The 26,538-nt window shown below is 45.5% G+C and overlaps 1 protein-coding gene across 2 annotated transcripts in view; it reads left to right on the top strand.

The window, feature by feature from the left end:
* The window catches only part of LOC128664166 (protein mono-ADP-ribosyltransferase PARP12), a 380,066-nt gene extending 364,233 nt beyond the window's left edge, over nt 1-15,833 (top strand). For both annotated transcript variants that reach the window (XM_053718923.1, XM_053718922.1), the window contains exon 14: nt 12,094-15,833. In XM_053718923.1, coding sequence (XP_053574898.1) covers nt 12,094-12,407 — 314 coding nt within the window. In that variant the 3' untranslated portion in view covers nt 12,408-15,833. The remainder of the gene's footprint in view (nt 1-12,093) is intronic.
* Nucleotides 15,834-26,538: the final 10,705 nt, after the last annotated feature.

The following is a 26,538-nucleotide window of genomic DNA, read 5'->3' as shown; positions in this document are numbered from 1 at the left end:
TAGCTCTGCCCCAAATCACCTGACACCACATATGCACCTCTCTAACTCTGCCCCAAAATACCTGACACCACATATGCACCTCTCTAACTCTGCCCCAAATCACCTGACACCACATCTGCATCTCTCTAACTCTGCCCCAAATTACCTGACACCACATCTGCACCTCTCTAACTCTGCCCCATATCACCTGACACCACATATGCACCTCTCTAACTCTGCCCCAAATCACCTGACACCACATATGCACCTCTCTAACTCTGCCCCAAATTACCTGACACCACATCTGCATCTCTCTAACTCTGCCCCAAATTACCTGACACCACATCTGCACCTCTCTAACTCTGCCCCAAATCACCTGACACCACATATGCACCTCTCTAACTCTGCCCCAAATCACCTGACACCACATATGCACCTCTCTAACTCTGCCCCAAATTACCTGACACCACATCTGCATCTCTCTAACTCTGCCCCAAATTACCTGACACCACATCTGCACCTCTCTACCTCTGCCCCAAATCACCTGACACCACATATGCATCTCTCTAACTCTTCCCCAAATCACCTGACACCACATATGCATCTCTCTAACTCTTCCCCAAATCACCTGACACTACATATGCACCTCTCTAACTCTTCCCCAAATCACCTGACACCACATATGCACCTCTCTAACTCTTCCCCAAATCACCTGACACCACATATGCACCTCTCTAACTCTTCCCCAAATCACCTGACACCACATATGCATCTCTCTAACTCTTCCCCAAATCACCTGACACCACATATGCACCTCTCTAACTCTGCCCCAAATCACCTGACACCACATATGCATCTCTCTAACTCTGCCCCAAATCACCTGACACCACATATGCACCTCTCTAACTCTGCCCCAAATCACCTGACACCACATATGCACCTCTCTAACTCTTCCCCAAATCACCTGACACCACATATGCACCTCTCTAACTCTTCCCCAAATCACCTGACACCACATATGCACCTCTCTAACTCTGCCCCAAATCACCTGACACCACATATGCACCTCTCTAACTCTGCCCCAAATCACCTGACACCACATATGCACCTCTCTAACTCTGCCCCAAATCACCTGACACCACATATGCACCTCTCTAACTCTGCCCCAAATCACCTGACACATCATGTGACTCTATATTTGCATTTCTTTAACTCTGTCCCTGACTCCAAATATGCTTCACCCATGGATATCCAGTACTTACCCGACCCAAATCACCCTTACTCCATATGTGCATTTTTCTGACTCTGCCCCAAATCACCTGACACAACATATGAACCTCTCTGACTCTGTCCCATATCACCTGACACTACATATGCACCTCTCTAGCTCTGCCCCAAATCGCCTGACACAACATATGCACCTCTCCAGCTCTGCCCCAAATCACGTGACACAACATATGCGCCTCTCTAGCTCTGCTCCAAATCACCTGACACAACATATGCGCCTCTCTAGCTCTGGCCCAAATCACCTGACACAACATATGCACCTCTCTAGGTCTGCCCCAAACCACCTGACACAACATATGCACCTCTCCAGCTCTGCGCCAAATCACCTGCTACAACATATGCACCTCTCTAGGTCTGCCCTAAATCACCTGACACAACATATGCACCGCTCTAGCCCTGCCCTGTATCACCTGACACAACATATGCACCTCTCTAGCTCTGCCCCATATCACCTGACACCACATATTCACCTCTCTACCTCTGCCCCAAATCACCTGACTCCACATATGCACCTCTCTTGCTCTGCCCTGAATCACCTGACACCACATATGCGCCTCTCTAGCTCTGCCCCATATCACCTGACACCACATATGCATCTCTCTACCTCTGCCCCAAATCACCTGACACAACATATGCACCTCTCTGACTCTGCCCTGAATCACCTGACACCTCATATTCACCTCTCTAGCTCTGCCCCAAATCACCTGACTCTACATATGCACCTCTCTAGCTCTGCCCCAAATCACCTGACACCACATATGCATCTCTCTACCTCTGCCCCAAATCACCAGACACTACATATGCACCTCTCTAGCTCTGCCTGTATCACCTGACTCAACATATGCACCTCTCTAGATCTGCCCCATATCACCTGACACCACATATGCTCCTCTCTAGCTCTGCCCCATATAACCTGACACCACATATGCACCTCTCTAACTCTGCCCCAAATCACCTGACACCACATATGCACCTCTCTAACTCTGCCCCAAATCACCTGACACCACATATGCACCTCTCTAACTCTGCCCCAAATCACCTGACACCACATATGCACCTCTCTAACTCTGCCCCAAATCACCTGACACCACATATGCACCTCTCTAACTCTGCCCCAAATCACCTGACACCACATATGCACCTCTCTAACTCTGCCCCAAATCACCTGACACCACATATGCACCTCTCTAACTCTGCCCCAAATCACCTGACACCACATATGCACCTCTCTAACTCTGCCCCAAATCACCTGACACCACATATGCACCTCTCTAACTCTTCCCCAAATCACCTGACACCACATATGCACCTCTCTAACTCTGCCCCAAATCACCTGACACCACATATGCACCTCTCTAGCTCTGCCCCAAATCACCTGACACCACATATGCACCTCTCTAACTCTGCCCCAAATCACCTGACACCACATATGCACCTCTCTAACTCTGCCCCAAATCACCTGACACACATATGCACCTCTCTAACTCTTGCCCCAAATCACCTGACACCACATATGCACCTCTCTAACTCTGTCCCAAATCACCTGACACCACATATGCACCTCTCTAACTCTTCCCCAAATCACCTGACACCACATATGCATCTCTCTAACTCTTCCCCAAATCACCTGACACCTCATATGCACCTCTCTAACTCTTCCCCAAATCACCTGACACCACATCTGCACCTCTCTAACTCTTCCCCAAATCACCTGACACCACATCTGCACCTCTCTACCTCTGCCCCAAATCACCTGACACCACATATGCACCTCTCTAGCTCTGCCCCAAATCACCTGACACCACATATGCACCTCTCTAACTCTTCCCCAAATCACCTGACACCACATCTGCACCTCTCTAACTCTTCCCCAAATCACCTGACACCACATCTGCACCTCTCTAGCTCTGGCCCAAATCACCTGACACAACATATGCACCTCTCTAGGTCTGCCCTAAATCACCTGACACCACATATGCACCTCTCTAGCTCTGCCCTGAATCACCTGACACCACATATGCACCTCTCTAGCTCTGCCCCATATCACCTGACACCACATATGCACCTCTCTAACTCTGCCCCAAATCACCTGACTCCACATATGCACCTCTCTTGCTCTGCCCTGAATCACCTGACACCACATATGCGCCTCTCTAGCTCTGCCCCATATCACCTGACACCACATATGCATCTCTCTACCTCTGCCCCAAATCACCTGACACAACATATGCACCTCTCTGACTCTGCCCTGAATCACCTGACACCTCATATTCACCTCTCTAGCTCTGCCCCAAATCACCTGACTCTACATATGCACCTCTCTAGCTCTGCCCCAAATCACCAGACACTACATATGCACCTCTCTAGCTCTGCCTGTATCACCTGACTCAACATATGCACCTCTCTAGATCTGCCCCATATCACCTGACACCACATATGCTCCTCTCTAGCTCTGCCCCATATAACCTGACACCACATATGCACCTCTCTAACTGTGACCCATATCACCTGACACAACATATGCATCTCTCTAGATCTGCCCCTTATCACCTGACACCATATATGCGCCTCTCTAGATCTGCCACATATCACCTGACACCGCATATGCACCTCTCTACCTCTGCCCCATATCATCTGACACCACATATGCACCTCTCTACCTCTGCCCCAAATCACCTGACACTAAATATGCGCCTCTCTAGCTCTGCCCCATATCACCTGACACCACATATGCATCTCTCTACATCTGCCCCAAATCACCAGACACAACATATGCACCTCTCTGACTCTGCCCTGAATCACCTGACACAACATATGCACCTCTGCCCCATATCACCTGACACTACATATGCACCTCTCTAGCTCTGCCCTGAATCACCTGACACAACATATGTACCTCTCTGGCTCTGCTCCATATCACCTGACACTACATATGCACCTCTCTGGCTCTGCCCCATATCACCTGACACAACATATGCACCTCTCTGACTCTGCCCTGAATCACCTGACTCTACATATGCACCTCTCTAGCTCTGGCCCAAATCACCAGACACTACATATGCACCTCTCTAGCTCTGCCTGTATCACCTGACTCAACATATGAACCTCTCTAGATCTGCCCCATATCACCTGACACCACATATGCTCCTCTCTAGCTCTGCCCCATATCATCTGACACCACATATGCACCTCTCTAACTCTTCCCCAAATCACCTGACACTACATATGCACCTCTCTAGCTCTGCCCCATATCACCTGACACCACATATTCACCTCTCTACCTCTGCCCCAAATCACCTGACACAACATATGCACCTCTCTAGCTCTGCCCTGAATCACCTGACACCACATATGCACCTCTCTAGCCCTGCCCCAAATCACCAGACACAGCATATGCACCTTTCTGACTCTGCCCTAAATCACCTGACACCTCATATTCACCTCTCTAGCTCTGCCCCAAATCACCTGACTCCACATATGCACCTCTCTAGCTCTGCCCTGAATCACCTGACACCACATATGCTCCTCTCTAGCTCTGCCCCATATCACCTGACACCACATATGCATCTCTCTACCTCTGCCCCAAATCACCTGACACAACATATGCACCTCTCTGACTCTGCCCTGAATCACCTGACACCTCATATTCACCTCTCTAGCTCTGCCCCAAATCACCTGACTCTACATATGCACCTCTCTAGCTCTGCCCCAAATCACCTGACACCACATATGCATCTCTCTAACTCTTCCCCAAATCACCAGACACAGCATATGCACCTCTCTGACTCTGCCCTGAATCACCTGACACCTCATATGCATCTCTCTACCTCTGCCCCAAATCACCAGACACTACATATGCACCTCTCTAGCTCTGCCTGTATCACCTGACTCAACATATGCACCTCTCTAGATCTGCCCCATATCACCTGACACCACATATGCTCCAATCTAGCTCTGCCCCATATAACCTGACACCACATATGCACCTCTCTAACTGTGACCCATATCACCTGACACAACATATGCACCTCTCTAGATCTGCCCCTTATCACCTGACACCATATATGCGCCTCTCTAGATCTGCCACATATCACCTGACACCGCATATGCACCTCTCTACCTCTGCCCCATATCATCTGACACCACATATGCACCTCTCTACCTCTGCCCCAAATCACCTGACACTAAATATGCACCTCTCTAGCTCTGCCCCATATCACCTGACACTACATATGCATCTCTCTACATCTGCCCCAAATCACCAGACACAATATATGCACCTCTCTGACTCTGCCCTGAATCATCTGACACAACATATGCACCCCTCTGACTCTGCCCTGAATCACCTGACACAACATATGCACCTCTGCCCCATATCACCTGACACTACATATGCATCTCTCTACATCTGCCCCAAATCACCAGACACAATATATGCACCTCTCTGACTCTGCCCTGAATCATCTGACACAATATATGCACCTCTCTGACTCTGCCCTGAATCATCTGACACAACATATGCACCTCTCTAGCTCTGCCCTGAATCACCTGACACAACATATGCACCTCTCTGGCTCTGCTCCATATCACCTGACACTACATATGCACCTCTCTGGCTCTGCCCCATATCACCTGACACAACATATGCACCTCTCTGACTCTGCCCTGAATCACCTGACACCTCATATTCACCTCTCTAGCTCTGCCCCAAATCACCTGACTCTACATATGCACCTCTCTAGCTCTGCCCCAAATCACCTGACACCACATATGCATCTCTCTACCTCTCCCCCAAATCACCAGACACAAACATATGCACCTCTCTGGCTCTGCCTGTATCACCTGACTCAACATATGCACCTCTCTAGATCTGCCCCATATCACCTGACACCACATATGCACCTCTCTAGCTCTGCCCCATATCACCTGACACCACATATGCACCTCTCTAACTCTGCCCCAAATCACCTGACACCACATATGCACCTCTCTAACTCTGCCCCAAATCACCTGACACTACATATGCACCTCTTTAGCTCTGCCCCAAATCATGTGACTCTATATATGCATTTCTTTAACTCTGTCCCTGACTCCAAATATGCTTCACCCATGGATATCCAGTACTTACCCGACCCAAATCACCCTTACTTTATATGTGCATTTCTCTAGCTCTGCCCTGAATCACCTGACACAACATATGCACCTCTCTAGCTCTGCCCCAAATCACCTGACACCACATATGCACTTCTCTAGCCCTGCCCCAAATCACCTGACACCACATATGCACCTCTCTAGCCCTGCCCCCAAATCACCAGACAAATATGCTTCACCCATGGATATCCAGTACTTACCCGACCCAAATCACCCTTACTCCATATGTGCATTTCTCTGACTCTGTCCCATATCACCTGACACTACATATGCACCTCTCTAGCTCTGCCCCAAATCGCCTGACACAACATATGCAGCTCTCCAGCTCTGCCCCAAATCACGTGACACAACATATGCGCCTCTCTAGCTCTGCCCCAAATCACGTGACACAACATATGCGCCTCTCTAGCTCTGCCCCAAATCACCTGACACAACATATGCACCTCTCTAGGTCTGGCCCAAATCACCTGACACAACATATGCACCTCTCTAGCTCTGGCCCAAATCACCTGACACAACATATGCACCTCTCTAGGTCTGCCCTAAATCACCTGACACAACATATGCACCTCTCTAGCCCTGCCCTGTATCACCTGACACAACATATGCACCTCTCTAGCTCTGCCCCATATCACCTGACACCACATATTCACCTCTCTACCTCTGCCCCAAATCACCTGACACAACATATGCACCTCTCTAGCTCTGCCCTGAATCACCTGACACCACATATGCAACTCTCTAGCCCTGCCCCATATCACCTGACACTACATATGCACCTCTCTAGCTCTGCCATGAATCACCTGACACCTCATATTCACCTCTCTAACTCTGCCCCAAATCACCTGACACTACATATGCACCTCTCTAGCTCTGCCCTGAATCACCTGACACCACATATGCACCTCTCTAGCCCTGCCCCAAATCACCAGAAACACCGCATATGCACCTCTCTGACTCTGCCCTGAATCACCTGACACCTCATATTCACCTCTCTACCTCTGCCCCAAATCACGAGACACAAACATATGCACCTCTCTGGCTCTGCCTGTATCACCTGACTCAACATATGCACCTCTCTAGCTCTGCCCTGAATCACCTGACATCACATATGCATCTCTCTACCTCTGCCCCAAATCACCTGACACAACATATGCACCTCTCTGACTCTGCCCTGAATCACCTGACACCTCATATTCACCTCTCTAGCTCTGCCCCATATAACCTGACACCACATATGCTCCTCTCTAGCTCTGCCCCATATAACCTGACACCACATATGCACCTCTCTAACTGTGACCCATATCACCTGACACAACATATGCATCTCTCTAGATCTGCCCCTTATCACCTGACACCACATATGCGCCTCTCTAGATCTGCCCCATATCACCTGACACCGCATATGCACCTCTCTAGCTCTGCCCCATATCATCTGACACCACATATGCGCCTCTCTACCTCTGCCCCAAATCACCTGACACTACATATGCGCCCCTCTAGCTCTGCCCCATATCACCTGACACCACATATGCATCTCTCTACCTCTGCCCCAAATCACCTGACACAACATATGCACCTCTCTGACTCTGCCCTGAATCACCTGACACCTCATATTCACCTCTCTAGCTCTGCCCCATATAACCTGACACCACATATGCTCCTCTCTAGCTCTGCCCCATATAACCTGACACCACATATGCTCCTCTCTAGCTCTGCCCCATATAACCTGACACCACATATGCACCTCTCTAACTGTGACCCATATAACCTGACACAACATATGCATCTCTCTAGATCTGCCCCTTATCACCTGACACCACATATGCGCCTCTCTAGATCTGCCCCATATCACCTGACACCGCATATGCACCTCTCTACCTCTGCCCCATATCATCTGACACCACATATGCACCTCTCTACCTCTGCCCCAAATCACCTGACACTACATATGCACCTCTCTAGCTCTGCCCCATATCACCTGACACTACATATGCATTTCTCTACATCTGCCCCAAATCACCAGACACAACATATGCACCTCTCTGACTCTGCCCCATATCACCTGACACTACATATGCACCTCTCTAGCTCTGCCCTGAATCACCTGACACAACATATGCACCTCTCTGACTCTGCCCCATATCACCTGACACTACATATGCACCTCTCTAGCTCTGCCCTGAATCACCTGACACAACATATGCACCTCTCTACCTCTGCCCCATATCACCTGACACTACATATGCACCTCTCTACATCTGCCCCATATCACCTGACACCACATATACACCTCTCTAGCTCTTTCCCAAATCACCTGACTCAACATATGCACCTCTCTAGATCTGCCCCATATCACCTGACACCACATATGCACCTCTCTAGCTCTGCCCCATATCACCTGACACCACATATGCACCTCTCTAGCTCTGCCCCATATCACCTGACACCACATATGCACCTCTCTAGCTCTGCCCCATATCACCTGACACCACATATGCATCTCTCTAGCTCTGCCCCATATCATCTGACACCACATATGCGCCTCTCTACCTCTGCCCCAAATCACCTGACACTACATATGCGCCTCTCTAGCTCTGCCCCATATCACCTGACACCACATATGCATCTCTCTACCTCTGCCCCAAATCACCTGACACTACATATGCGCCTCTCTAGCTCTGCCCCATATCACCTGACACCACATATGCATCTCTCTACCTCTGCCCCAAATCACCTGACACAACATATGCACCTCTCTGACTCTGCCCCATATCACCTGACACTACATATGCACCTCTCTAGCTCTGCCCCATATCACCTGACACTACATATGCATTTCTCTACATCTGCCCCAAATCACCAGACACAACATATGCACCTCTCTGACTCTGCCCCATATCACCTGACACTACATATGCACCTCTCTAGCTCTGCCCTGAATCACCTGACACAACATATGCACCTCTCTGACTCTGCCCCATATCACCTGACACTACATATGCACCTCTCTAGCTCTGCCCTGAATCACCTGACACAACATATGCACCTCTCTACCTCTGCCCCATATCACCTGACACTACATATGCACCTCTCTACATCTGCCCCATATCACCTGACACCACATATACACCTCTCTAGCTCTTTCCCAAATCACCTGACTCAACATATGCACCTCTCTAGATCTGCCCCATATCACCTGACACCACATATGCACCTCTCTAGCTCTGCCCCATATCACCTGACACCACATATGCACCTCTCTAGCTCTGCCCCATATCACCTGACACCACATATGCACCTCTCTAGCTCTGCCCCATATCACCTGACACCACATATGCATCTCTCTAGCTCTGCCCCATATCATCTGACACCACATATGCGCCTCTCTACCTCTGCCCCAAATCACCTGACACTACATATGCGCCTCTCTAGCTCTGCCCCATATCACCTGACACCACATATGCATCTCTCTACCTCTGCCCCAAATCACCTGACACTACATATGCGCCTCTCTAGCTCTGCCCCATATCACCTGACACCACATATGCATCTCTCTACCTCTGCCCCAAATCACCTGACACAACATATGCACCTCTCTGACTCTGCCCTGAATCACCTGACACCTCATATTCACCTCTCTAGCTCTGCCCCATATAACCTGACACCACATATGCTCCTCTCTAGCTCTGCCCCATATAACCTGACACCACATATGCTCCTCTCTAGCTCTGCCCCATATAACCTGACACCACATATGCACCTCTCTAACTGTGACCCATATAACCTGACACAACATATGCATCTCTCTAGATCTGCCCCTTATCACCTGACACCACATATGCGCCTCTCTAGATCTGCCCCATATCACCTGACACCGCATATGCACCTCTCTACCTCTGCCCCATATCATCTGACACCACATATGCACCTCTCTAGCTCTGCCCCATATCACCTGACACTACATATGCATTTCTCTACATCTGCCCCAAATCACCAGACACAACATATGCACCTCTCTGACTCTGCCCCATATCACCTGACACTACATATGCACCTCTCTAGCTCTGCCCCAAATCACCTGACACTACATATGCACCTCTCTAGCTCTGCCCCATATCACCTGACACTACATATGCATTTCTCTACATCTGCCCCAAATCACCAGACACAACATATGCACCTCTCTGACTCTGCCCCATATCACCTGACACTACATATGCACCTCTCTAGCTCTGCCCTGAATCACCTGACACAACATATGCACCTCTCTGACTCTGCCCCATATCACCTGACACTACATATGCACCTCTCTAGCTCTGCCCTGAATCACCTGACACAACATATGCACCTCTCTACCTCTGCCCCATATCACCTGACACTACATATGCACCTCTCTAGATCTGCCCCATATCACCTGACACCACATATACACCTCTCTAGCTCTGCCCCAAATCACCTGACTCAACATATGCACCTCTCTAGATCTGCCCCATATCACCTGACACCACATATGCACCTCTCTAGCTCTGCCCCATATCACCTGACACCACATATGCACCTCTCTAGCTCTGCCCCATATCACCTGACACCACATATGCACCTCTCTAGCTCTGCCCCATATCACCTGACACCACATATGCATCTCTCTAGCTCTGCCCCATATCACCTGACACCACATATGCACCTCTCTAACTGTGACCCATATCACCTGACACAACATATGCACCTCTCTGGCTCTGCTCCATATCACCTGACACTACATATGCACCTCTCTGGCTCTGCCCCATATCACCTGACACCACTTATGCACCTCTCTAGCCCTGCTCTGAATTACCCGATACAACATATGCACCTTTCTAGCTCTGCCCCAAATCACCTGACACAACATATGCACATCTAGCTCTGCCTCAAATCACCTGACACAACATATGCACCTCTCTGGCTCTGCTCCATATCACCTGACACTACATATGCACCTCTAGCTCTGCCTCAAATCACCTGACACTACATATACACCTCTCTAGCTCTAACCCATATCACCTGACACGACTTATGCACCTCTCTAGCCGTGCTCTGAATTGCCTGACACTACATATGCACCTCTCTAGCTCTGCCCCAAATCACCTGACACTACATATGCACCTCTCTGGCTCTGCTCCATATCACCTGACACTACATATTCACCTCTCTAGCTCTAACCCATATCACCTGACACTACATATACACCTCTCTAGCTCTAACCCATATCACCTGACATGACTTATGCACCTCTGACTCTGCCCCATATCACCTGACACTACATATGCACCTCTCTAGCTCTAACCCATATCACCTGACATGACTTATGCACCTCTCTAGCCCTGCTGCTCTATATATGCACTTCCTCCATCTGTGCATTTCTCTGGCTCTGACCCTAAATTACATGACACCGCACCTCTATAGCTCTGTCCACAAATCATGTGAATCTACATTTGCACCACACTGACCTCACCCATGGATATACAGTCTTTACCTTGATTACTTACATAAACACTGTCAAAATGACAGATTCCTAATTATTATTAGCCAGTTCCTAAGTTATAGACAAATTTTCCTTGTGTCCATCTCGTATTTCCCTTACAGCAGACTTTACTTGATACATTTGCAGCACTAATGCTATCCTTTTCTCTGCAGGAAGTTACTTTGCAAGAGATGCCTCCTACTCCCATAATTACTCAAACCCTGACATCGGCGGCAAGAGATCCATGTTTGTCACTCGTGTTCTCGTGGGAGACTTTGTGAGGGGGGATCCCACAATGAAGCGTCCACCTTACAAATCTAACAGCACTAACCAGAGTTACGACAGCTGCGTAGATACGACTTATAATCCTTCCATCTTTGTTGTATTTGAAAAACACCAGATTTATCCAGAATACCTCATGGAGTATGCACAGTGTCAATGGTATGAAGAAACTAAAGTAGACAAAACAGGGTGCTGCATTAGCTGATTGAAGCACAGTAAAAGCTATAGAAAAAAAAAAAGATTACGTGTTGATGCATTTAACGGGACATTACATGAATGTTTCAACTTTAATATATCACTTTATGCTTTCAAAAAACTAGCCAATCGGAGCCCAATGCACCTGAGCCATTATTGTAAAAGGTTACATTAAGCAATTTGTAATTACTATATATTTCTGTTGTTTTTAATGGTTGTCAATGACACACTTCATAATCATATTAGCAGGTTTTTTTCTCAGTATAAATTGAAAAACGGCTCATGTGTTTTTTAGAAGGACACTACGCACCTTGTAACTACAAGACATTGTTTTGTCTAGCCATAGACCAGAAGAGTCTAAACATTTTTTAAATAAATTAACTTTGTTTTTCCTGTTATTGTTTTTCAATAGGTAAACTCTACCTACCACTTGCTCAATGAATTTTGAACAATATCTGGCGTTTACATCACATACGCACCTTTCTAGCTCTGCCCTAAATCATCTGACACCTCATAGGCACCTCTCCCTCCAGCTCTGCCTTGAATCACCTGACACCTTACAGGCACCTCTCTAGCTCTGCCCCAAGTCACCTAACACCACATATACATCTCTAGCTCTGCCTCAAACATCCTAACACCACATATACATCTCTAGCTCTGCCCCAAACATCCTAACACCACATATACATCTCTAGCTCTGCCCCAAGTCACCTAACACCACATATGCACCTTTCTAGCTCTGCCCCAAATCACGTGACACCACATATACATCTCTAGCTCTGCCCCAAACATCCTAACACCACATATACATCTCTAGCTCTGCCCCAAACATCCTAACACCACATATACATCTCTAGCTCTGCCCCAAGTCACCTAACACCACATATGCACCTTTCTAGCTCTGCCCCAAATCACGTGACACCACATATACATCTCTAGCTCTGCCCCAAACATCCTAACACCACATATACATCTCTAGCTCTGCCACAAACATCCTAACACCACATATACATCTCTAGCTCTGCCCCAAGTCACCTAACACCACATATACATCTCTAGCTCTGCCTCAAATATCCTAACACCACATATACATCTCTAGCTCTGCCCCAAATATCCTAACACCACATATACATCTCTAGCTCTGCCCCAAACATCCTAACACCACATATACATCTCTAGCTCTGCCCCAAACATCCTAACACCACATATACATCTCTAGCTCTGCCCCAAATATCCTAACACCACATATACATCTCTAGCTCTGCCCCAAACATCCTAACACCACATATACATCTCTAGCTCTGCCCCAAACATCCTAACACCACATATACATCTCTAGCTCTGCCCCAAATATCCTAACACCACATATACATCTCTAGCTCTGCCCCAAACATCCTAACACCACATATACATCTCTAGCTCTGCCCCAAATATCCTAACACCACATATACATCTCTAGCTCTGCCCCAAACATCCTAACACCACATATACATCTCTAGCTCTGCCCCAAATATCCTAACACCACATATACATCTCTAGCTCTGTCCCAAACATCCTAACACCACATATACATCTCTAGCTCTGCCCCAAACATCCTAACACCACATATACATCTCTAGCTCTGCCCCAAATATCCTAACACCACATATACATCTCTAGCTCTGCCCCAAGTCACCTAACACCACATATACATCTCTAGCTCTGCCCCAAACATCCTAACACCACATATGCACCTCTCTAGCTCTGCCCCAAACATCCTAACACCACATATACATCTCTAGCTCTGCCCCAAGTCACCTAACACCACATATACATCTCTAGCTCTGCCCCAAACATCCTAACACCACATATACATCTATGGCTCTGCCCCAAGTCACCTAACACCACATATACATCTCTAGCTCTGCCCCAAACATCCTAACACCACATATACATCTCTAGCTCTGCCCCAAATATCCTAACACCACATATACATCTCTAGCTCTGCCCCAAGTCACCTAACACCACATATACATCTCTAGCTCTGCCCCAAACATCCTAACACCACATATACATCTCTAGCTCTGCCCCAAACATCCTAACACCACATATACATCTCTAGCTTTGCCCCAAACATCCTAACACCACATATACATCTCTAGCTTTGCCCCAAGTCACCTAACACCACATATACATCTCTAGCTTTGCCCCAAACATCCTAACACCACATATACATCTCTAGCTTTGCCCCAAGTCACCTAACACCACATATACATCTCTAGCTCTGCCCCAAACATCCTAACACCACATATACATCTCTAGCTCTGCCCCAAATCACGTGACACCACATATACACATCTCTAGCTTTGCCCCAAGTCACCTAACACCACATATGCACCTCTCTAGCTCTGCCCTGAATCACCTGAAACCTTATATGCACCCTCCAGCTCTGCCCACCTGACACCTCATATGCACCTCTCTAGTACTGCCCAAAATCACTTATGCACCTCTTTAAGTCTGCCTTGAATAATCTGACACCATATATGCACCTCTATAGCTCTGTCCTAAATCACCTGACATCTCATATGCACCTCTTTAGCTCTGCCTCAAATCACCTGACACCACATATGCACCTCTCTAGCTCTGCCCTGAGTCACCAGACACCACATATGCACCTCTCTAGCTCTGCCCTGAGTCACATGACACCACATATGCACCTCTCTAGCTCTGCCCTGAATCACCTGAAACCTTATATGCACCTATCCAGCTCTGCCCACCTGACACCTCATATGCACCTCTCTAGTGCTGCCCCAAATCACCTGACACCTCATATGCACCTCTCTGCCTCAAATCACCTAACACCTCATATGCACCTCTCTAGCTCTGCTCCAAATCACGTGACACTACATATGCACCTCTAGCTCTGCCCCATATCACCTGGTTTCATATATTTACTTCTTTTACTCTTCCCCTAACTCCAATTATGCTCCTCCCATGGCCTCTTGTTTTATTGTCTATATATTTGTCTTATTTATTGTCTTTAATGGTTGCCAATGACACACCTCATAATCTTATAAAAATCTACCCCTCTCAGGTAAGCATCTATTCATCTAGGCCATTATCTAGCTGCTAGCCCCTTTATCAGTGAAAGTAGAACATTAAAAAACCTTTCTAATATATTTAAGGGACTACATTTTGTGACAGTTAAAAAATGTATAATGTTGTGAATGAAAACAAATACCTTTTAGTCTACTTTAGATAGTTTTCTTTCTGTAACTCTTTCTGAGAAGCTAGACCGAATTCTAACCCCTGAGAAAATAAAAATGTATACATTATATTCAATACTTGTTAAGTCATAAAATCAATTAGAAGGAATCCATCTCATAACTTTGTATTTAAATCTGATACTTACTGTAATTTTCAATCTGTTACTGATAAATAAAGATTTTTGGGGTAAGGTGGTGTAGTCTTATTGTATTTTTCCAATGTGTCCTTGCATGCAGTGCCTAAAATTATGAATGACACCATGTGTCGTCATGTTTCCAGAGTTGGAGAAAGTGAAGTTTGATTATGAAATTTCCTATACAAAATGTACATAAAAGTTAAAAAAGAAAATAATCTGTGTGTTAGAGCATTTTTATTGCATTACTTCTTGCATATTACTATGGCTTTGATTCCATTCTATCCAAAATTCTTGTTCAATATTGAATTATTGGGTTGTTGTTTATTTTTTTTTGGGGGGGGGTTAGTACTGTTCCTAAGGTCAGCAGCCAGGTAATCAGTCCATAGTTTAAAGTACAGGCAAGTGTGAGACTAGGAGCATAAACCAGAAAATATGCAAGGGTCAGGATCAAAGTTAAAGAGAAGAACGCCAGGAATTTCATAGAGAATAACGAAGCACTGGACTGGCATTAGCAGGGGCCTTTTAATACCTCCCCAATATGTTAAGGTGCCAAAAAAACTGCAAGGTCTTTTCCTGCGTCAGGATCACAAATAGAGCTACCTTAAGCTAAGAGAACATAGTTGGCACTATAACAGAAGAAGGCCGGTAAGTCCTGCGCACCCTCCTAGATCCATATCTGACATAGGGGAACACACAGTGCACAATGTCAGAAGTGCCAATCCGATTCCACTTAGCACAGCACTCGACATCTGCTGCTTTCAACGGCTTACATTTAGCGCACCCCTGGACTCTCACAGCAGCCTTGCAGGTAGACTTAGCGCGGCCCCCACCACATTTTGATACACTTCTTGAACCATGATAGGAACCTTGGGTATGCTAAACTGAACACATAAAGGGACATGAAATTAAAATACACTAACATTTCCTTCATAATATGAGGAGAGTCCACGGCATTATTCCTTACTGTTGGGAATACTTAACCTGGCCACCAGGAGGAGGAAAAGACACCTCAGCCAAAGGCTCAAATACTCCCCCCACTTCCCTCATATCCCAGTCATTTTTTGCCTTTCGTCACAGGAGGTTGGCAGAGAAGTGTCAGAAGATACGGAGTAGTTCCTTATGAGGGGTATCTGCCCTTTCGAAATGGGATTGTAGTTTTGTCAGCCTCTCAGTGAGAGCATTGACGAATGTTAGAGTTTGGAGATGCAGGGAGAGTCTTTCTGCGAACCCATCCAGACTCATTAACAGCTCCTAAGCAATCAGTGTTGACGAGTTTCACTGCCTGCTTCCATCACTCAAGTCCATGTCAGGAGAGATGCTACAAGACTGTCAAACTTGAGAGGCTGTGTTTCTGTTCCACGGCATAGATTCCGGTAAGATAGTTTCATTTTTTTATACACATATGATAGCGCAAGAAGACAGGGTCACAGTGTTGCTCCTTTTATCTGTATGGAATCAAGGGTTAATATCTCCAGAGGGGGATTATTGAACGGGGGGGATTAATCACATAATTTATTTTATTATGATTATGCTGCGACATGTGTGAGATGAGGCTCAGGCAGATGTTGGAACGTACAGGTTATACTTTCGTTTTGTAAGCTGCGCAGGCTGAAAGAGCTTGGCGCGCTTTTTCTTATAGCAGGGGCGGTCCTGCATTGTGCACCATGTGACCAGGTGTGGTCACTCTGTTTCCTCTGTTTCCAGACAGTGTGGTTTATCGGAGAAGCGATTTCTCTGTTTTGGCCTGGGTCATAGGAGGTGGTGAGTGCCCCAGCCATTGGGGGTATAAAGGTGCCTTTTTATGTTATTACTCATAGTCTGTTTTATAAACGCAAGCTATGGAGGATTCTGATGCGTTAGAGGGTACTCCCTCTTTACCTACGTCAAATACCTGTCTATATTGTTAGGAGGCCGTGGTATACCCGTCTGCTCAATTATGTTCCACATACCTTGATAATGTAATCATGTCAAAGAAAGTTAATGTTTAGTACCACTAAGCCGTCCACCTCTGAGGAGTCTCCGTCCCGCGAGGTGCGCACCCTCCAATCATCTCATACACATGCAGCTTCCCGTAGCACTCCTAATCCTCCATCTGGAGGGACCCTTTTACCGCCAGACCTTACAGAGCAGGTACAAACGGCAGTGTCTGCGGCCTTTAGTGCTTTACCTCGCCCTGCTAAGCGCAAGCAAAAGGTCAAATATTGCTATCCTTCCCAGGGGTCATCTACTAGATTATTGGATTTATCTGATACAAGATTATCCGCTGATGAAGACATCTCTGATACTTCAGAGGATGCTCTTTCTGGGTCTGAATCTGCTGCCCCTAATCCTCCAGCTGCGGAGGAACCAGACTTTAGATTTAGGATTGAACATTTACGCTTTCTGCTAAAGGTAGTTTCTCTTGTTAAGTGTATCCAGTCCACGGATCATCCATTACTTATGGGATATTAACTCCTCCCCAACAGGAAGTGCAAGAGGATTCACCCAGCAGAGCTGCTATATAGCTCCTCCCCTAACTGCCATTACCAGTCATTCTCTTGCACCCAACGAATAGATAGGATGTGTGAGAGGACTGTGGTGATTATACTTAGTTTCATACCTTCAATCAAAAGTTTGTTATTTTATAATAGCACCGGAGTGTGTTATTCCTTCTCTGGTAGAATTTGAAGAAGAATCTACCTGAGTTTTTCTATGATTTTAGCCGGAGTAGTTAAGATCATATTGCTGTTTCTCGGCCATCTGAGGAGAGGTAAACTTCAGATCAGGGGACAGCGGGCAGATTAATCTGCAAAGAGGTATGTAGCAGCTTATTATTTTCTGACAATGGAATTGATGAGAAAATTCTGCCATACCGATATAATGTAAACTCAGCCTTAAATGCAGTAGCAGCAACTGGTATCAGGCTGTCATGTATGTATATTTTACACTTCAGTATTCTGGGGAATGGCACTTCACTGGAATTATACTGTATGCATAAGACTTTAGCCTAATTTGCAGGGACTAGCAACAGGCTTTTTAATAACACTCAATTTATTAATGTTAAACGTTTTTTGCTGGCATGTAAAATCGTTTAATTTTCTGAGGTACTGGGTGAAAAAATGTTTTGGGCACTATTTTTTTCCACTTGGCAGTCGTTTTATTTAATTTATGACAGTTTACTGATCTCTCTCACTGTTAGCTATCAGGGTTAGTTATCCTTTGCTAATGGGAGCAATCCTTTGCTAAAATTGTGTTTTTTACAAAGATTTGATGCTATAACTTTTCAGTTTATTAATTTTCAACTGTCATAACTTTTTCTGTGCTTCTTATAGGCACAGTACGTTTTCATATTATAGTAAATTACTTGAAAAGTATTTCCAAGTTGCTAGTTTATTTGCTAGTGTGTTAAACATGTCTGATTCTGAGGAAGATATCTGTGCTATCTGTGCTATATGTGCTAAAGCCAAAGTGGAGCCCAATAGAAATTTATGTACTAACTGTATTGATGCTACTTTAAATAAAAGTCAATCTGTACAAATTGAACATATTTCACCAAACAACGAGGGGGGAGTTATGCCGACTAACTCGCCTCACGTGTCAGTACCTGCATCTCCCGCTCGGGAGGTGCGTGATATTGTAGCGCCAAGTACATCTGGGCGGCCATTACAAATCACATTACAGGATATGGCTACTGTTATGACTGAAGTTTTGGCTAAATTACCAGAACTAAGAGGTAAGCGTGATCACTCTGGGGTGAGAACAGAGTGCGCTGATAATATTAGGGCCATGTCAGACACCGTCACAATTTGCAGAACATGAGGACGGAGAGCTTCATTCTGCGGGTGACGGTTCTGATCCAAACAAACTGGATTCAGATATTTCAAATTTTAAATTTAAGCTGGAAAACCTCCGTGTATTACTAGGGGAGGTGTTAGCGGCTCTGAATGATTGTAACACAGTTGCAATACCAGAGAAAATGTGTAGGTTGGATAAATATTTTGCGGTACCGGCGAGTACTGACGTTTTTCCTATACCTAAGAGACTTACTGAAATTGTTACTAAGGAGTGGGATAGACCCGGTGTGCCGTTCTCACCCCCTCCGATATTTAGAAAGATGTTTCCAATAGACGCCACCACACGGGACTTATGGCAAACGGTCCCTAAGGTGGAGGGAGCAGTTTCTACTTTAGCTAAGCGTACCACTATCCCGGTGGAGGATAGCTGTGCCTTTTCAGATCCAATGGATAAAAAGTTAGAGGGTTACCTTAAGAAAATGTTTGTTCAACAAGGTTTTATATTGCAACCTCTTGCATGCATTGCGCCTGTCACGGCTGCAGCAGCATTTTGGTTTGAGTCTCTGGAAGAGACACTTGAATCAGCTCCATTAGATGAGATTACACACAAGCTTAAAGCCCTTAAGTTAGCTAACTCATTTATTTCAGATGCCGTAGTACATTTAACTAAACTTACGGCTAAGAATTCCGGATTCGCCATTCAGGCACGCAGAGCACTGTGGCTAAAATCCTGGTCAGCTGACGTTACTTCTAAATCTAAATTGCTTAATATACCTTTCAAAGGGCAGACCTTATTCGGGCCCGGGTTGAAAGAAATTATCGCTGACATTACAGGAGGTAAAGGCCATGCCCTGCCTCAAGACAGAGCCAAACCTAAGGCTAGACAGTCTAATTTTCGTTCCTTTCGTAATTTCAAAGCAGGAGCAGCATCAACTTCCTCTGCACCAAAACAGGAAGGAGCTGTTGCTCGCTACAGACAAGGCTGGAGACCTAACCAGTCCTGGAACAAGGGCAAGCAGGCCAGGAAACCTGCTGCTGCCCCTAAGACAGCATGAATCGAGGGCCCCCGATCCGGGAACGGATCTAGTGGGGGGCAGACTTTCTCTCTTCGCCCAGGCTTGGGCAAGAGATGTCCAGGATCCCTGGGCGTTAGAGATCATATCTCAGGGATACCTTCTAGACTTCAAATTCTCTCCCCCAAGAGGGAGATTTCATCTGTCAAGGTTGTCAACAAACCAAATAAAGAAAGAGGCGTTTCTACGCTGCGTACAAGATCTTTTATTAATGGGAGTGATCCATCCGGTTCCGCGGTCGGAACAAGGACAAGGGTTTTACTCAAATCTGTTTGTGGTTCCCAAAAAAGAGGGAACTTTCAGGCCAATCTTGGATTTAAAGATCCTAAACAAATTCCTAAGAGTTCCATCGTTCAAAATGGAAACTATTCGGACAATTTTACCCATGATCCAAAAGGGTCAGTACATGACCACAGTGGATTTAAAGGATGCTTACCTTCACATACCGATTCACAAAGATCTTTACCGGTATCTAAGGTTTGCCTTTCTAGACAGGCATTACCAGTTTGTAGCTCTTCCATTCGGATTGGCTACGGCTCCGAGAATCTTCACAAAGGTTCTGGGTGCTCTTCTGGCGGTACTAAGACCGCGAGGAATTGCGGTAGCTCCGTACCTAGACGACATTCTGATACAAGCTTCAAGCTTTCAAACTGCCAAGTCTCATACAGAGTTAGTACTGGCATTTCTAAGGTTGCATGGATGGAAGGTGAACGAAAAGAAGAGTTCTCTCTTTCCACTCACAAGAGTTCCCTTCTTGGGGACTCTTATAGATTCTGTAGAAATGAAGATTTACCTGACAGAAGACAGGTTAACAAAGCTTCAAAATGCATGCCGTGTCCTTCATTCCATTCAACACCCGTCAGCTCAATGCATGGAGGTGATCGGCTTAATGGTAGCAGCAATGGACATAGTACCCTTTGCACGCCTACATCTCAGACCGCTGCAATTGTGCATGCTAAGTCAGTGGAATGGGGATTACTCAGACTTGTCCCCTACTCTGAATCTGGATCAAGAGACCAGAAATTCTCTTCTATGGTGGCTTTCTCGGCCACATCTGTCCAGGGGGATGCCATTCAGCAGGCCGGACTGGACAATTGTAACAACAGACGCCAGCCTACTAGGTTGGGGCGCTGTCTGGAATTCTCTGAAGGCTCAGGGACAATGGAATCAGGAGGAGAGTCTCCTACCAATAAACATTCTGGAATTGAGAGCAGTTCTCAATGCCCTTCTGGCTTGGCCCCAGTTAACAACTCGGGGGTTCATCAGGTTTCAGTCGGACAACATCACGACTGTAGCTTACATCAACCATCAGGGAGGGACAAGAAGCTCCCTAGCAATGATGGAAGTATCAAAGATAATTCGCTGGGCAGAGTCTCACTCTTGCCACCTGTCAGCAATCCACATCCCGGGAGTGGAGAACTGGGAGGCGGATTTCTTAAGTCGTCAGACTTTTCATCCGGGGGAGTGGGAACTTCATCCGGAGGTCTTTGCCCAAATACTTCGACGTTGGGGCAAACCAGAGATAGATCTCATGGCGTCTCGACAGAACGCCAAGCTTCCTCGTTACGGGTCCAGATCCAGGGATCCGGGAGCGGTTCTGATAGATGCTTTGACAGCACCTTGGACCTTCGGGATGGCTTATGTGTTTCCACCCTTCCCGATGCTTCCTCGATTGATTGCCAGAATCAAACAGGAGAGAGCATCAGTGATTCTAATAGCGCCTGCATGGCCACGCAGGACTTGGTATGCAGATCTAGTGGACATGTCATCCTGTCCACCTTGGTCGCTACCTCTGAAACAGGACCTTCTGATCCAGGGTCCCTTCAAACATCAAAATCTAATTTCTCTGAAGCTGACTGCTTGGAAATTGAACGCTTGATTTTATCAAAACGTGGTTTTTCTGAGTCAGTTATTGATACCTTAATACAGGCTAGGAAGCCTGTTACCAGAAAGATTTACCATAAGATATGGCGCAAATACTTATATTGGTGCGAATCCAAGAGTTACTCATGGAGTAAGGTTAGGATTCCGAGGATATTGTCTTTTCTACAAGAAGGTTTTATCCGCTAGTTCCTTAAAGGGACAGATTTCAGCTCTGTCCATTCTTTTACACAAACGTCTGTCAGGAGTTCCGGACGTTCAAGCTTTTTGTCAGGCTTTAGCTAGGATCAAGCCTGTGTTTAAAACTGTTGCTCCACCATGGAGTTTGAACTTAGTTCTTAATGTTTTACAGGGGGTTCCGTTTGAACCCCTTCATTCCATTGATATCAAGTTGTTATCTTGGAAAGTTCTGTTTTTAATGGCGATTTCCTCGGCTCGAAGAGTCTCTGAGTTATCTGCCTTACATTGTGATTCTCCTTATCTGATTTTTCATTCAGACAAAGTAGTTCTGCGTACTAAACCTGGGTTCCTACCTAAGGTGGTCACTAACAGGAATATCAATCAAGAGATTGTGGTTCCATCTTTGTGTCCTAATCCTTCTTCGAAAAAGGAACGTCTGCTACACAATCTAGATGTAGTCCGTGCCCTGAATTTTTATCTACAGGCAACTAAGGATTTTCGACAAACGTCTTCCCTGTTTGTCGTTTATTCTGGTCAGAGGAGAGGTCAAAAAGCTTCGGCTACCTCTCTCTCCTTTTGGCTTCGTAGCATAATACGGTTAGCCTATGAGACTGCTGGACAGCAGCCTCCTGAAAGAATTACAGCACATTCTACTAGAGCTGTGGCTTCCACTTGGGCCTTTAAGAATGAGGCTTCTGTTGAACAGATTTGCAAGGCTGCAACTTGGTCTTCTCTTCATACTTTTTCCAAATTTTACAAATTTGACACTTTTGCTTCTTCGGAGGCTGTTTTGGGGAGAAAGGTTCTTCAGGCAGTGGTTCCTTCCGTATAAAGAGCCTGCCTGTCCCTCCCGTCATCCGTGTACTTTAGCTTTGGTATTGGTATCCCATAAGTAATGGATGATCCGTGGACTGGATACACTTAACAAGAGAAAACATAATTTATGCTTACCTGATAAATTTATTTCTCTTGTAGTGTATCCAGTCCACGGCCCGCCCTGTCACTTTAAGGCAGGTAATTTTTCCATTAAACTACAGTCACCACTGCACCCTATGGTTTTCCTTTCTCTGCATGTTTTCGGTCGAATGACTGGTAATGGCAGTTAGGGGAGGAGCTATATAGCAGCTCTGCTGGGTGAATCCTCTTGCACTTCCTGTTGGGGAGGAGTTAATATCCCATAAGTAATGGATGATCCGTGGACTGGATACACTACAAGAGAAATAAATTTATCAGGTAAGCATAAATTATGTTTTTGTCTACTTTAGAGGTTCCAGAGCCTATCTTTGATTCCTAAATTAGATAGGGTCTATGAGGACAGGGTTGTACAGATGTCGAACATTAATAAGAATGAATGGGAAAGAATTGGTTCTTCATTTTCCCCTTCTTCCTTTAAAAAATGATTCCTGGTTCCGGACTCTCAATTGGAGTTCTGGGGTTCCATCCCCAAGGTGGATGGCGCTATCTCCACACTTGCTAAGTGTACTACTATCCCGCTTGAGGATAGTTTGTCTTTTAAAGAGCCCATGAATAAGAAATAGAAACTCTGTTGAGATAGATGTTTCAACATACGGGATATTTGTTTAAACCAGCAGCGGCTGTTGCTGCGGTTGCTGGAGCGGCTACCTACTGGGGCGACTCCTTATCTGAGTTGATCGAGGTGGAGGGTCCCCTCGACGTCATCCAGGAAAGAATTAAGGCCTTAAAGGGACACTGAACCCAAATTCTTTCTTTTGTGATTCAGATAGAGCATGCAATTTTAAACAACTTTCTAATTTACTCCTATTATCAATTTTTCTTCGTTCTCTTGCTATCTTTATTTGAAAAAAAGGCATCTAAGCTTTTTTTTTTTGGTTTAGACCTCTGGACAGCACATTTTCATTGGTGGATGAATTTATCCACCAATCAGCAAGGGCAACGCCGGTTGTTCACCAAATAAGGGCCGGCATCTAAACTTACATTCTTGCATTTCAAATAAAGATACCAAGAGAATGAAGAAAATTTGATAATAGGAGTAACTTAGAAAGTTGCTTAAAATGTCATGCTCTATCTGAATCACGAAAGAAAAAATTTGGGTTCAGTGTCCCTTTAAGGGTGGCTAATTCTTTTATTTGTGATGCAAAAATGCAGATTATTCGCCTGAATGCTAAGGCTTCAGTTTTCTCCAACATTGGTGTGTCCGGTCCACGGCGTCATCCTTACTTGTGGGATATTCTCTTCCCCAACAGGAAATGGCAAAGAGTCCCAGCAAAGCTGGTCACATGATCCCTCCTAGGCTCCACCCACCCCAGTCATTCTCTTTGCCGTTGCACAGGCAACATCTCCACGGAGATGGTTAAGAGTTTTTTTGGTGTTTAAATGTAGTTTTTATTCTTCTATCAAGTGTTTGTTATTTTAAAATAGTGCTGGTATGTACTATTTACTCTGAAACAGAAAAAGGATGAAGATTTCTGTTTGTAAGAGGAAGATGATTTTAGCAGACAGTAACTAAAATCGATTGCTGTTTCCACACAGGACTGTTGAGATGAAGTAACTTCAGTTGGGGGAAACAGTTAGCAGACCTTTCTGCTTAAGGTATGACTAGCCATATTTCTAACAAGACCATGTAATACTGGAAGGCTGTCATTTCCCCTCATGGGGACCGGTAAGCCATTTTCTTAGTTAAACATAAAAGAATAAAGGGCTTCAAAAAGGGCTTAAAAACTGGTAGACATTTTTCTGGGCTAAAACGATTGCTTTACTAGGCATATTATGCAGATTCTAACTAATAATTGGTATATAATCTTGGGGAACGTTTAGAAAAACGGCAGGCACTGTGTTGGACACCTTTTTCAGATGGGGGCCTTTTCTAGTTATAGACAGAGCCTCATTTTCGCGCCATTAATGCGCAGTTGTTTTTGGAGAGCAAGGCATTCAGATGCATGTGTGAGGAGCTAAGAATCACTGAAAAAGCTTATAGAAGGCGTCATTTGGTATCGTATTCCCCTCTGGGCTTGGTTGGGTCTCAGCAAAGCATATAGCTGGGACTGTATAGGGGTTAAATGTAAAAACGGCTCCGGTTCCGTTATTTTAAGGGTTAAAGCTCTGAAATTTGGTGTGCAATACTTTTAATGCTTTAAGACACTGTGGTGAAATTTTGGTAATTTTTGAACAATTCCTTCATACTTTTTCACATATTCAGTAATAAAGTGTTTTCAGTTTGAAATTTAAAGAAACAGTAACGGTTTTATTTTAAAACGTTTTTTGTGCTTGATTGACAAGTTTAAGCCTGTTTAACATGTCTGTACCATCAGATAAGCTATGTTCTATATGTATGAAAGCCAATGTGTCTCCCCATTTAAATTTATGTGATAAGTGTGCCATAGTGTCCAAACAAAGTAAGGACAGTAATGCAACAGATGATGATATTGCCCAAGATGATTCATCAAATGAGGGGAGTAAACATGATACTACATCATCCCCTAATGTGTCTACACCAGTTTTGCCCACACAGGAGGCCCCTAGTACATCTAGTGCGCCAATACTTATTACCATGCAACAATTAACGGCTGTAATGGATAACTCCATAGCAAATCTTTTATCCAAAATGCCTACTTATCAGAGAAAGCGCGATTGCTCTGTTTTAAACACTGAAGAGCAAGAGGACGCTGATGATAACTGTTCTGACATACCCTCACACCAATCTCAAGGGGCCATGAGGGAGGTTTTGTCTGATGGAGAAATCTCAGATTCAGGAAAAATTTCTCATCAAGCTGAAACTGATGTTGTGACATTTAAATTTAAATTAGAACATCTCTGCGCACTGCTTAAGGAGGTGTTATCTACTCTGGATGATTGTGACAACTTGGTCATTCC

Source organism: Bombina bombina, chromosome 6, assembly GCF_027579735.1.
Source record: "Bombina bombina isolate aBomBom1 chromosome 6, aBomBom1.pri, whole genome shotgun sequence".
Classification (NCBI taxonomy): domain Eukaryota; kingdom Metazoa; phylum Chordata; class Amphibia; order Anura; family Bombinatoridae; genus Bombina; species Bombina bombina.
Note: the sequence above shows the minus strand (reverse complement) of the source record. Positions and strands in the feature narration are given on the sequence as shown.